The 13,834-nt window shown below is 51.0% G+C and overlaps 1 protein-coding gene and 1 long non-coding RNA gene across 4 annotated transcripts in view; one reads left to right on the top strand and one right to left on the bottom strand.

The window, feature by feature from the left end:
* ADAMTS10 (ADAM metallopeptidase with thrombospondin type 1 motif 10) overlaps positions 1–791 on the bottom strand; it is a 14,221-nt gene extending 13,430 nt beyond the window's left edge. Inside the window, exon 1 of the mRNA XM_032466371.1 lies at positions 707–791. Within this exon, the coding sequence (XP_032322262.1) occupies positions 707–791 (85 nt within the window). The remainder of the gene's footprint in view (positions 1–706) is intronic.
* A 735-nt stretch (positions 792–1,526) lies between these two features.
* LOC116659104 lies at positions 1,527–9,590 on the top strand. Of its 3 annotated transcripts, none has more exons than XR_004314412.1 (6): positions 1,527–1,900; positions 3,493–3,619; positions 3,976–4,045; positions 6,015–7,153; positions 7,502–7,813; positions 8,516–9,590. It is a non-coding gene; the product is annotated as an uncharacterized LOC116659104 (long non-coding RNA). The 3 variants fall into 3 exon arrangements; XR_004314413.1 differs by having other exon boundaries at positions 3,976–4,078; XR_004314411.1 differs by having other exon boundaries at positions 3,976–7,153.
* The last annotated feature ends 4,244 nt before the right edge of the window (positions 9,591–13,834 follow it).

Below are 13,834 nucleotides of genomic sequence, written 5' to 3'. Positions count from 1 at the left end.
GAGGGAGAAGGGGAGGGGAGGGAGGGGACAGGCTGTGCAGGGCCCTATGGGCCTTGGGAAGGACTTGGGCCTTTACCCTAAGGGAGGTGGGAGCCCTGTAGGGCTGTGGGCAGGGGTGGGACAAAAGACTCCAAGGAAGGTTGGAATAGCCCAGGACCAGGCCAGGCGCTGAGTTCTGTATCTCATAGAATTTCCATGCTCAGCAGTGATGAACTGGTCGCATTTTCCAGATGAGATCTGGCTAGTTTAATTCACCGCTCTGGCATCACACAGCTGCTAACTGTCCCATGATGGATCACATTGGATCCATGATTCCAATCCCCACCCGCTGTCCTCCTGGTGTCAGGAATAATACACGAAAGTGTCCATCACTGTCAGGGAAGCATCGTGTTTGTGAAAGTCTAACTGTGGTCACCGATCTTTATAATGTAAGCACGTGGTCATTTGGTGACAATGCCCTGGTGTCTCTGTTAGAGCTCTGTTGATGGGCACGGTGGCCCCCACCATGGCTGGGGGTGGGGAGCAGGAAACACAGCTCTGGGGGCATTTGAAGTCTTGGATGGAAGACTCGGGGTTTGATCAGACAGCTGGGAGCCAGAACGAGGAGTAAAGCTGTGGCAGAGAGGGCTGAGCCCTCTACCAGTGCCCTGGGGACATTTCTGGTCTCTGACTGAGGGTGACGTGTAGACTTGTGTCCCCCACATACCCTCCCTCCGGGTCCACCCTAATTGATTTACTCCCTCTGCAGCCTGATGGCCCCCCTTGCGCCTCTGGGCTGTCACAGTGGGCATTTAATTGGGGCCTTGGATGCCCAGAGTACTTGCATGGAACTGGGGCCAAGCGTGGGGATTAAGCGGAGCTGAGTGGGGCCATTCGGTGCAGATCTTCTCAGAGCCTTTTATGCTCACGTGCTTTGCACAGCTCTCTGGAACCTGTGTGCCCCCTTGGCATTTTTTTCCCTCTGAAGCATTTTTGGGGGACCAAGGAGGTTTCTGGAACAGATAAAGGATGCACTGCCATCACCCAAAGGGGAAACTTGAATGGTGGAATTTCAGGCAGAGACTCCTGGCCAATCATCAAAGCTTTTCTCCTCTTCCTCCTCCTCCTCTTCTTCCCAGGACCTGGGCACTGAGAACAAGGCTGGCGTCCCACGGCTCTCTCTGGGGTGGCCCAGTGGGGTTGCAAACTCTGGGCAGCCAAATTAGAAGTTCAGTGCGAGGCTGGATGGGGGCAGCCCAGGCAGGGCTGGGGGCGGGGCTTGTGGGGATGCTCAGGGCTCCGGGGGGATGGGCGGAGAGGCAGGATTCTTGACCTGAATAATGTCTCTTGATGTCTTGGGGGGGGGGGGTTCTCAGAGGTGGGCGTGTCTTCTGGGAAGGCTGCGGAGTCCCCCTGGGATGAAGCCCAGAGATTAGCTCAGGAGAGAAACATCTGATCCCCCACGTGGAGGCCCCCCTCCCCCAGTCCAGGGTCGCAGTGGGAGGCAGCAGATTGGCCCTGCTCTTCCGAACGTAAACATGCACTGCTGGCCTGGCCCCTCAGTCCGGCTGCCAGGCCTCTGCCCAGCCCTCTCCTGCAGCCGCTCCAGCGTAGCCGCCCTTTGGCCTTTCACCTTCGACATTCTGCGCACCCGCTCTGGCCTCTTCTGGCATCCGGCTGTGGGCGCCCCAGGGATTCAGTCACTGCAGGCCTCATCCCTGTGTGTCCTCATGGGCGCAGTCTAGAAAGGCACAAGGGAGCAGAGGCAGAGGCAGGGCTGGCTGCCCCCGGGCTGTTTTATTACTGCTGCTGTCATTGTTACTGCCAGTGTGACCGGGAAGCTGAGCGGAAGTTGAGAACGCAGAGGAAATGCGTCGCCTCTGGGACACCTTGACCTCAGGTCCTGGACTAGACTCCGAAGGTCAGCCCCCTGCTCCCGCCTCCGCTTCTGCCTCCCCCACCTCTGGCTTCTCCAGCTGCATCTGTGGCTGCCTCTGGGAAGAGCGTCTAACTGCTAAGGATAGTTTCCTGCCTCAGTTTCCTGCCCCAAGACCAGCTTGCTTAGCAACGCCCGCCTTGTCCCCGGTCCCAGGACAGCCCCACCACGCCGCCTTGCCCCAGCTTTTCAAGGGGAAGCAGGTCTGTGAGTCTGCAAGGCAGGGCTGACAGATTTGGGAATATGAGGAGGATGGGAGACAGTGAGAGGCAAGGAGCCCAGGCTGGCCGGAGCAGAGGGCTGGAGGAGTTTAGATTCCATGAAGTAGACTGGAGGGAGCTATGGTAGGCGGTAGGCTCTTAAAAATTTTTTTTTTAATTGTAAAATTACATAACATAAAATTGACCATTTGAACCATTTTTCAGCTTACAATTCGGTGGTGTTATGTACATCCTCAAGGTCATGCCACCATCGCCACCGTCCAGCTCCAGAACTTGTTCATCATCCTAAGCAGGAACTCTGTCCCCACGAAACACTCACTCCCCACCCCTCCCCCGCCCCCGGCCCCCACTGTCCTACTTTCTGTTTTTGTGAATCTGACTCTTCTAGGGACCTCATATAAGTGGAATCATACCATATGTGTCCTTTTACATCTGTTTTCCATGTTTTCAAGTTTTATACTTGATGCAGTGTGTGTCAGAAGTTCATTCTTGTTAGAGGCTGACTAGTAATCCATTGTATGGATGGACCACACTTTATTTACCCATTTATCCATCGTTGGACACTTGGGTCATTTCCACCTTTTGGTTATTGTGAATCATGCTGCTATGAACAGTCATGTACAAATATCTGTTTAAGTCCTTGCTTTCTATTCTTCTGGGTATATTACCAAGAGTAGAATTGCTGGGTCATATAGTAACTCTCAGTTTAATTTTTTTAAGAACCGTTAAACTATTTTTCACAGCGGCTGCTGTGTTTTATAGTCTCACCAGCAACACACGAGGGTTCCAGTTTCTCCACATTCTTGCCAATGCTTGTTATTTTCTTCTTCTTTTTTTTAAATAGCCATCTGAGTAGGTGTGAAGTGTATCTCACTGTGGTTTTGATCTGCATTTCCCTAACCACTAATGATGTGATACATCTTTTTGTGTGCTTACTGGTCATTTGCAGATCTTCTTTGGAGAAATACTTGTTCAAGTTCTTTGACCAGTTAAATTGCTTTTTGCTGTTGTTGTTGGATTGTTGAAGTTCATTATTCTAAGTATTAATCTCTTATCAGATTTATGATTTACCAATATTGTCTGACATTCTATAGGTTGCCTTTTTGCTTTCTTAATTGTATAAACATTCTCCATTAAAAATTATTTATTTTAAATGGAAGTATATTTGATTTACAATGTGTTCGTTTCTGGTGTACAGCATAGTGATTCAGTTATACAGATACATACTTTTTCATTATAGGTTATTTTAAGATATTGAATCTAGTTTCCCATGCTATACAGTAGGACCTTGTTGTTTATCTAGGAGTCTTGCCATTCACATCTCTCTCTCTCTTTTTTATTTTTTTCTTTTAACAGCTTTGGGATATAGTTCACATACCATGCAATCCACCCATTTAAAGTGTACAATTCATGGAGTCGGGCAACCATCACCACTCTCTGATTTTTGAACATTTTCATCACCCTTATAAGAACGCCTGTACCGGTTAGTAATCACTCCCTGTTTCCCTCCATCCTCTAGCCCTACACTTTCCATCTCTTTAGAGCTGCCTATTCTAGATATTTCCTATAAATGGAATCATACAATATATGAGCTTTTGTGACTGGCTTCTTTGACTTAGTATAATGTTTTTGATGTCATCCACGTGTGGTATTTATTAGTATTGTATTTATTTTTGTGGCTGATATTCCATTGGATATATAGCACATTTTATCTATTCATCCACTGATGGGCATTGTGTTATTTCTACCTTTGGCTCTTGTTAATAATGCTGCTATGAACATTTCTGTACAAGTATGATCTTTACTACCCAAGTTCAATTCTTTTTGTTATATACCTAGGAGTGGAATTTCCAGGAGATATGGAAACTCTATGCTTAACATTTTGAGGAACTGCCAAACTCCCTCTCAGGTGGCTGCACCATTTTACATTTCCAGCGGCAGTGTAAGAGGGTTATGATTTCTCTGCTTTCTTGCCGACACTTGTAATTATCCACCTTTTTGATTTTAGCCACCCCAGTGGGTGTGAAGTGATTTATCACTGTGGTTTTAATTTGCATTTCCTTAATGATTAGGAATGTTGAACATCTTTTCATGTTGGCTGTTTGTATATGTTCTTTGGAGAAATGTCTATTCAGAGCTTTTACCCAATTTAAAAAAAATTGAAGTACGGTTGATTTACAATGCTGTGTTAGTTTCAGGTGTACAGCATCCTTTGCCCACTTTTTAAGTGGCAGATGTGGTTAGAAAGAAGATGCTGCTTCTGCCTTTAGCCACTCTGACCCAGACCTCATCTAACTCCCAGTCCTGTATCTTCCCTGTGGCCCCAACTCCCTCCCTCCCTCCCACCTTTCCTCCAGCACCCAGGGGACCAACAGCCCATCTCAATCTACTAAAGCTTCCTAATACTCTCTTCACACTTGAAGGACTAAGAAAGACCCTTAAGAACCCTTCCCCAACTAAGGGAAGCCTTGCTGGTCCCACTTGAACAGAAAAATGACTGGCAGCTGCTGTGGGAAGACACATTTTCTCAACATTTTACCAACTTTAAAACATACAGAAAAATGGAGAGAATGGTACACTGGCGGTCTGCCCAGCCTTAGATTTGACAATTAACGTGTTGTTCTATTTACTTTATCACATATCACTCCCTCCCTCCCACCCTCTACCCCTCCATCAACCTGTGTTACTTTTTGGATGCAGCAATCAGTACCTGTCCCCTCAAAACACTTCAGCATGGACATCAGTACCTAGAGCTCAATATTTTGTTTCTTTGTTGCTGGGGAGGAGAGTGACCTTGCCGTGCAAGAAACAGACAAGTCTTTTGTGTACATTCCTTGAATTTTAAGAAATGCAGACATCTGTGTAATCAAACCTAAAGCATCACTCTCATCCCCAGAAACTGGAAGGCAGACAATTTTAAGTTATCTTTCTTGCTAGATACCTATTTTGATATTCAAGTACCTTTAGTCACTGACCCCTCAGATAGGATCCTACAAACTTCCTGTTTTCCTCCTACAAATAGAGGCCTGCTTCCCTCCCAATGCTCAATCCCACATCTCATTCCAATCTCCTGTTGATGGAGATTAGCTCCTGCTTTGTAGAAACTTATCCATGATGGAGGGGAGGGGGTGAGGAAGAGGCAGGGCAAGAAAGGGATTGTCAGGACGATGCAGAATCTCTAAGGCTGAGGAGGAAGAGTCAGTGGAGGGGAAGGAAGGAAGGCTGAGGTGCAAGGCCCTGGACGGGGCAAAATGTGCTTCAGCCTCAGGACCGTTGGATATGCAGGCCCCCCCCCCTCCCCTGCTATGTTCTCCCTTGGCTTTCTGAACGGTGAGGTCCATCATCCTTCAGAGCTGAGTTCAAATGCTACCTTTTCAGAGAAGATGACACCTCTGCTACAACTACCAGCCTTTTACTATTGCCTGTTCATTTCTTTGGTGGCACTTACCTCCGTCTGTCATTATTATTTTCGTCTCTTCCTTGTCCATCGCACTCCCCTCTCTCCCCTAGAGTATTAGATTTAGGATGGCAGAGACTATGATTGCTTCATCCTGTTAACTCCAACATCGGGTCTAAAACACAGTAAGAAATCAGCACATGTTTATTCAGGGCATGTATGGTTCCACGGACTGGGACATGGGGACCAGTGGGAGTCCTCTGGGAGTTCCATATAAGGTCTCTAAAAAGTCAGAGGTAGGTTTGGAGAGGAGGGGGGTCCCTGATCTGAGCCCAGCAGACCGGGGCTCTTCTGGCTAAAATCAGGTTCTCTGCCGTTGAATCAGCTCCGAGGCACGCCGCCACTGCGGCCCAGAGGGATGGGGTTCAGGAAGGGGGTGTCGAGGTCTTGACATGCTTCAAAGTCCCCTCTGACCCTGCAGGATCCAGCGAGGCTCAGGGGTGCATACCGTGCGCGGGGAGGCGACGGCGATGCGGGATCCGCACCTGCCCCTGGTCCTCGGCAGCATCGCGCGCAGAGGCCCGGGAGCACTTCACCCGGCGGGCAAGACCCGTGCGCCCTTCCGGCTGCGCCAGGCCCTGCGTTCGCGGGGTGGCAAGGCGCTCTCAGGCCGCACCACGTGCGCTCCCAACCCCTTCCCGGTCCAGCACCAGCGCAGCGGCACCCGCGGAGTTCTACCTGCGCCACAGGGACGGATGCCTGCACTCTGTGCAGGAAGTGGGGCGCGATCCGTGTGTCACGGGTGGAAGTTGTGGGGCAGAACGCGGGGCGGGCGGGAGTGGGGCCTGGGAGGGTCCGAGAGCTGCTGAAGAACAGGAGAGGCCCTGGAGGCTGAAGGACGCCAAGCGGTGGTGCTCGACCACGTGCATCGCACTAGAAAGCTGGAGACGACTGGGCGGGGCCGGAGGGCGGGGCTCTGGGGGGGGGGGGCTGGGAGGAGGGCTGGGAGGAGGTCTAGGAGGCGCGGTCCTCAAGGTCCGGGGCTCTTCCTTTAAAGCTTCAGTGATGGTGCTAACCCTGTGCACCCGTCCTGGAAGGTGAAGGTGCACCTGGGAGGGCGCGGGTCTCGGGTTGAGGGTGGAGCCTGAAGGGATCCGGGCTCCAAGGCAGGATGGGAGGCAACGAGGGAGCAGGGGGTAAAAGGAGGCTGTGCCACGGTGCGTGGCTACCTGCATCAGTCCTGGAGGCTGGAGAATCAGGGGGAGCCGGGCTGGGATGAGGCCCTGAGTTCATGGGGGAAGGGACATAAAGACAGTGGTGCATCACGCACCCTAACTGCGCCGGGGTGCGGGTGCTATGGGGACACAGCCGATTAAGAAGGCCCAGGAGATGGGAAGGGGATTTGTATGGCTGCGTCCTTGGCCACCCGAGTAACTCTCCCATGGCTTCCCTCCCCAGCGCGAGGCGTCGTACCTGGCCACTACCAGCTCGGATCCCAGGTGGGTGGCCAGTGCCGGTCCTCGTGCGGACGCTCTGGTACCACAGCAGTCTGGGGCACTAGGAGGCTGAGCGCACATTCTCCAGGGTGTAGACCAAGGGCTAGTCTGGGGTCTTGAGGAGGTGAGAACTGGGGACCAGAAGCCTGGGGGCTGAGGGTGGGGCTGAGGGTGGGCCCGAGGGTGGGCCCGAGTAATGGGATGTGCCTGTGGGCAAGGCCATGCAGATGCCCTTGGCTGGAAGCTGTTGCGTGCATTTATGAATATGTCCGTGTCAGCCGTTATGTGTGTGTGTGGCTGTGCACAGGGATGTGTTCAGGGGAAAGGAGCACAGTGACTGGGACGTCTGGGAGTTCAACTGTCTGCTCTTGAATCTGGCTTCTGCCACCTAAGGATTGTGGGCTTTGGGTGAGTCGCCCAATTTCTTCCTGCCTGCATGTCCTCTTGCATTGTGGTTTCATTCATTCCACAGACACTGAGTACCCACGGTGTGCTATGCACAATTCCAGCCACTTCGGGGCATAGCAGGGGACAAAACAGACCCAAATCCCTGCTCTGGTGGGGCAGGCCAACAATATGGATGAAGAAATAAAAGTATACAGTATGCGCAATGGTGGCAAGTGCTTGGGATGTGTGCGCGGGGAAGGGGTTGCTGTTTTAGATTGAGAGGCCTCCCGTTGAAGGTGACATTTGGATAAAGAGTGGAAGGAGGTGACCAGTGCTTCAGCCGGGAGAGCCTCTCTGGAAGAGCATGTGCAAAGGCCCTGAGGCAGTAATTTACTTGGTGAGTTCGCAGAACAGTGAGGAGGGGGCGTGTCACAAGAGAGTGGCGGAGGGGAGCACAGGGAGGGCATGCGGGCAGGTCGTGGGGCGCTCTGTGAGGGGAGTTGGAGGGGTTGGAGCAGTTCCCCCTACCTGCCTTGGGGATGATAATAGTATTGACTCCAAGGACTTATAAGAATTATAGGAATTACTATGTGTAAAGTGATGGTAACAGTGCCTGGTGCATACTGCACACACATGAAACAGGTTATTATTATGGATGCTGGACCTGTGTGTCTTGGGGTGTGTCCAGCTGGGTGGCTGTTGGTGAGTTTGTTGTTGTGAAAGAATCTCTCTAAAGCTCTTTTAAAAAACCCTGCTGGGTGTTTGAAAGCCCTGCCGGGGTTACTGCTCTCTGGCAGGGACAGGCTCTTTTGTATGAGATGTTATCCAGATGTCAGCCAGGGTTACTCAGGCCTCGGAGATTTGGCGCTTGCCTCTCTCCCACGACCTGCGGGAAGCCCAGCGCCCTCCCTGAGATGCCTGCAAATTCCCAGGGCCTGCGTTCTCATGCTTGCTTCTTGGCCCGAGTTCCTGCCCGCTGAACCCTCGCTTTTACCCACCTTCCCAGGGGCCAACCCTTGGCTGGGAAGCAGTTCAGTTTTCTTAATTTCCCCCAGACCACCCGTGTGTGATCTCTGCATCCTTACCTGATTGCTTGCAGGTCCTGCACAAGATGCAATGCCTTCCCTGAGATTCTGCCATCCCAAAGATGGCTCTCACATTGTTGGAGCTTCTGTGATGAGCTCCCTGAAGACGCGGTTTGACAAAAATTCCACAACCCAGAGGAAAAGTTTGCACCCTTCTTGCACCACATAGCAAAATGTGTGACTGGCTTAGAGTGTGAACTGGCCTGTCATGCAAAGAGGAATCTCCCTTAGGACACCCAAAGCCAGTGGCTGTGATCAGCTCTAGGTACTTCTGATGTCAAGCTGGCGTGAAGACTGGAGGGAACGTTGGCAGGGGCAGCTAGGAGCTGGCATAGACCGAGAGGAAGAGGTAACATCCCATTATGGGGAAACATCAAGAGACCAGAAACACTTCCAATGAGCCAGACTCCTGGAAAATTAGACAAGGGCTGCTTCAGACAGCATCAGGCGGTAGACTCTTTTGGTGATTCCTGTAATAATCACTAACTGCTCTCTCTGGATGTGGATACTTAGGGTTCATAGTTCAAAGCTGTAGCAATAGAACCTCGAGTCGGGCAGGGTGAGAGCAACCCACCCTGGGCAGGTGTTGACACGTGGGACAAACCAGAACTGGTCCAGTTCCAAGACAAGGGTGCAGGGTGTGTTAGAAAGAGGCGTTCCACCCGAGCCTGGAATTAAGACCACAGGCATGCTTAACTTTGATCACAGTTCAGTGCTACCGTGATATGCACTGAATTGTACCTGAGACTGCTCTCTGTAAGTCTGGCTTGGTTTCTGCATAACTGCAGCATTTAAGGTCAGCTTGAATAGAAACTTGACTCCTGGAAGAGGCCTTCAGGAGGATATTATACAATGTTTATTTTTTTAAATTCAGGAAGTATTTATTGAGCACCTACCATGTACTTATTTTTTTTCTAGTAATTTATGACCCTATGCTGGACACTATGTTGCTGCTTTTTGAAAGGATGGATTATTATAATTTTTAAAATTGCCACATAGTCTGTTTACAATGTGTCAATTTCTGGTATAATAACAATAATGTTTCAGTCATACATGTACATACATATATTGGTTTTCATATTCTTTTTCATTATAAGTTACTACAAGATATTGAATATAGTTCTCTGTGCTATCAGTATAAACTTGTTGTTTGTTTTATATATAGTAGTTAGTATCTGCAAATCTCGAACTCCTGATTTATCCTTTCCCACCCCCTTCCCCTCTGCTAACCATAAGTTTTCTATGTCTGTGACTGGACATAGAAGTTGTGCTGCTGTTCCCTCTGACTAAAATGCCCTTCCTCTACTTTTTAAACTTCCATGTTCTCAAGGAAGTGGTCCCTGATCACCCTTCTCCTGACACCAATTCTAGGTCAGTATGTCCAGAACACACACCCTACAGGGAGTTGGCCTGGGTTCAAATCCAATTCTATCACTTCCTTGCTGTGTAATCTTGAGCCATGACCTTGATCCTTGTGTCTTAGTTTCCTCATCTGTAAAATGGGGTAATAATGGTGTCTGCTTCACAGGTTGGGGCGAGGATGAAAGGAGGTTATTATGTGTAAAGTGATTAGAACAAAGTTGGACACTTAGTAGTCACTCAGGTAGCAAATAATAACAATAATTTTATTATTTTATATTCTTCTTCTGTGTTCTCTATGACTGCTTGGAGATTTTATTGTGTTTATTAAAACAGCAAAACATTGCAAATTATGAGTTATAATCTTTTTTTGTTGGCAAGTGTAAATAGTAGCTCATACATGGACTGTAGTGCTGAACCTGAATAATGTCTTTAAGATGGAAACTTATTTTTTATTTACTTCATCTGATTTTTCCAGCTTTATTGAGAAATAGTCGAAAAATAAAATTGTAAGATTTAAAGCCTATGAAACCTTATGTTGTCCCTTGTTTTAACACTAAAGAGTAAAGAAGGAAAATTTAGTGGTACACGAGTGCTCCGACTTCGTGGCTTCCCGAACTGTACTGTTTGCAGCTAGTTCAGTTTTATTAAAGTTCATGTAGTTACTGGACAGTTATTTACATCAAATATTAGTCAAATATTCACCGTCTGCATTTCTCTTACAGCCATTATTATGATTTGGTTCATTACATGACTATTGCTTGAAGTGAACTTATTTTATAGATGAAGGAGTTTTAAAATATTTGAATACACCGGGAACTCCGCGGGGCTCGCAAAAAATGTATTAAAGGAAGGAGGGTGCAGTCCCACGCCGGGACCACCAGGTGCCGCTGTTCCCAAGTCAAGACCCGCTGGAACCCACCGCGTGGTGATTCTTCCTGAAATCCGCCGGGCTCTGGGACCCACCACAGCCTGCAGGAGTGTGCCTCAGGCTCTTCCCCACCTCCAGGCCCCCTGCAGTCTGTTCAGCAGCCCCAGGGGCCACGTATGGGACCTTTCCTACAAGCACCTCTGATCAAGTCCCTCCACCTCTTTCTAGAGTTCCCCAAACATATAAATGTTGATCCTTTCCTCTGAGCCTTTGCATGGACTGTTCCATCTGCCTGGGATGCCTTCCATCCCGGTTTACTGATGTGCACTCAGGTAACTTATACTGTAGTTAAAGATTTAGATCACTTTCTCCTGAGGGCCCTTTACTTACGTGTTCTGTGCCACAGTTTCTTCTAATGGGTAGGCTGGACAGAGAGGGGTGTGTCCAGAGCAAGGAATTAGAAGATCTGAAAGGCAATGGGGGCCACAGAAGGTGTTTGAGCAGGAGAGTGTCCCCCATGTAAGGAGAGAAAGGACCCTCTTCCCTTTGCCCCGTTGATCTATCCAGAAGTTGTTTTTTTTTTTTAATTATTATCTATCTATTTATTTTTTGGAGGGGGATGTAATTAGGTTTGTTTGTTTGTTTGTTTAATGGAGGTACAGGAGATGAAACCCAGGACCTCACGCATGCTAAGCAAGCACTCTGGATCTATGCAGAAGGGTTTTAAAGGGTTGGAATGAGAGGCTGTAGCTTTGGCCCCTTCCTGGGCCCCTAGTGGCTAGAGTAGCCGGTCCCTCTCTGTGTGTGCCCTCCTGGTGGGGCTCTTTGCTCCCTGGTGGCCCACCCTGGGCCCCAGCCAGCCCACAGCACCTGCTCCCTGGACCGACACCAGGTTGGGGGCGGGGGGCGCAGTCCTGCGGGGAAAGCCACGAACTGCAGGGGGGGCCGGGGTGTCGCCTCTACGGAAGCGCCGGTGACTCCACCGCGGAGGAGTGTGAGGCCCCACGCGGCTGATGTGGCTCACGCTGGACTCGCCGGGGAGACAGCCACCCTGAGGTGAGCCTCGCAGGCAGGGTGAGGCCCAGCTAGGCTGCCTGATGTCCAGGGAAGGGGGAGGGGGCTTGGGAACCCCGCACCCGGACCACCTCCCCCTGCCCATCGCAGCCCCTATCTCTCTGGACAGTCTCCCTCTCCTGCACTGTCTCCGAGCCTTTGCCCGCTCTTCCAGCTTTCCCCACTCCCCCGCCCCAGCTCCAGCTCTTTCTGTGCCCCTCTCCCTGTCTCTGCTCTCTCTCTGGGTCCCTGGCTCTGGGGGTCTGTGGCTCTTGGGGTTTCTCTGGGTGTGACCATGACCTGCGCCTGTCTCCTTCTGCCACTCTGTCTCCCCATCCAAAGCCCCTGCTCTCTGGCTGGTGGGGGCGAGGGAGAACGGGCTTCTCCCCTCATTGGAGGGCCCCCTCCACCTCATCTCAGTCTCCCCCAATAATGTGGCCCTGAGGGGGAGCAAGGAGGAGGGCATTGCCCTGGGGAAGGGGCAAGGAGGGCTGCCTAGCGGAGAAGGCATCCAGGAGCAGGCCCCATGGAGCCGTGTGTGAGAGCATCAGGCTTCAGTTCCCCGTACTGACATCTGTTTTGGGGTCCCTCCTGCAGCCCCCTTCTCCCTGCAGCCCACCTCTCCCCTCACCTCCATCTTCGCCCTTCCTCCCATCTCTGTGATCCAGACCGCCTGTTGTGTGTCTCTGCTCCTTCTGCGGGTGTCACCCCCCACACCTGGCCCCTGGCCCCATACATGGTGCAGCTGTTGATGGCTGATGTCTGGCTAGCTGTCACCTGGTCGTCACTAATGGGATGAAAAAGAATAGGTTCCATGCACCCTGGAAAGGACCCCGGAGTGTCGGTCCTTCTGGGAGGCTGCAGCCCTCTGTGGATGTGGGGGTGGGGCGCGGGAGGGTCAGGGTAGTGGGCTGAGGTCTTAGAAGATGCTGCTTCAGGGAAGGGGCCCGGGAGGGTCTGCTGTCGGGGAGGGTCGGGTTTATTTCTCTGGAGTCCAGCCGTGTTCTGGCAACTGGTGGGGAGGAGCTTCCAGCTGCTGTGTAGATCTGCATGTGTCCGCGCTCAGGGTCGGTCTGTTGTGAAGTCTGACTCAATCATAACTGTGGGGATCCACAGTTATTGGAAGGATTTGGGGGTCGCTAGGGTCCAGTGTGAAGGTGGTGAGAGCCCAGCGGCCCTGGAGGATGGGAGTGGGCCTGGTTGCAGATAACGGATGGTTACAGACTTCCCGCTGCTGTTTGCTAGAGTCTGTCGAGCTCGGGGTGGTAGTTGGTGGGTTGGTGGCCCTGCGTGCGCTCTCTCACTCTGCCTGCCTCTCTCCTTCCCTCTCTGCCCTTCCTGCTTCCTCTGTCCTTCTCTCCTTCTCTCCCTCCCTAGTCCACGATCATCCACATTCTTATTGAGCAGTGACGCTTTGGCCACCATCTGGCTGCAGCAGGTGCCCGGGGGCTCTGGGTCCTGCTCGGCTGGAAGGAAGAGGTTGGACGCCTCCCACCCCACCCATGGCTGGCACTGAGGGTGGGAGTCGCTCCTTCACTTGGAGCCAAGGGGGCAGGAGGTTTGTGTCCCAGAGACCTTCCCATGCCCCAGTCAAGCCTTGTTCCCTACATTTCATCCGTCTTCAGAACTCTTTTCATCTTGTAAAAACACCTCCTCCCCCAGCCCCCAGCCCCCACCATTCTACTTTCTGTCTATGACTCTGACTCCTCTAGGGACCTCCAAGAAGTGGAGTCAGACAGCATTCATTCTCTTCTGACTGGTTTCTTTCACTGAGCGTCACGTCCTCAGGGTTCATCCACCTCGGCACGGGTGCTGTAATTTCCTCCCTTTTTAAGGCTGAGTAATAGTCCATTGTATGGCTGGACCGCATTTCATTTATTCATTCCCCTGACGATAGACACTTGGCTTACTTCCACATTTTAGCTCTTATGAATAATGTTCCTATAAACACAGTCTATCTCTTCAAAATCCTTCTTTCAATTCTGTTGGTTACACACCTGGCAGTGGAACTGTTGGATCATATGGTAATTCTAGACTGCAATTTTTCCAG

This window comes from Camelus ferus, chromosome 22 (genome assembly GCF_009834535.1).
Source record: "Camelus ferus isolate YT-003-E chromosome 22, BCGSAC_Cfer_1.0, whole genome shotgun sequence".
Lineage (NCBI taxonomy): Eukaryota > Metazoa > Chordata > Mammalia > Artiodactyla > Camelidae > Camelus > Camelus ferus.
The sequence above is the reverse complement of the archived record's forward strand: the minus strand, read 5'-3'. Positions and strand labels throughout refer to the sequence as shown.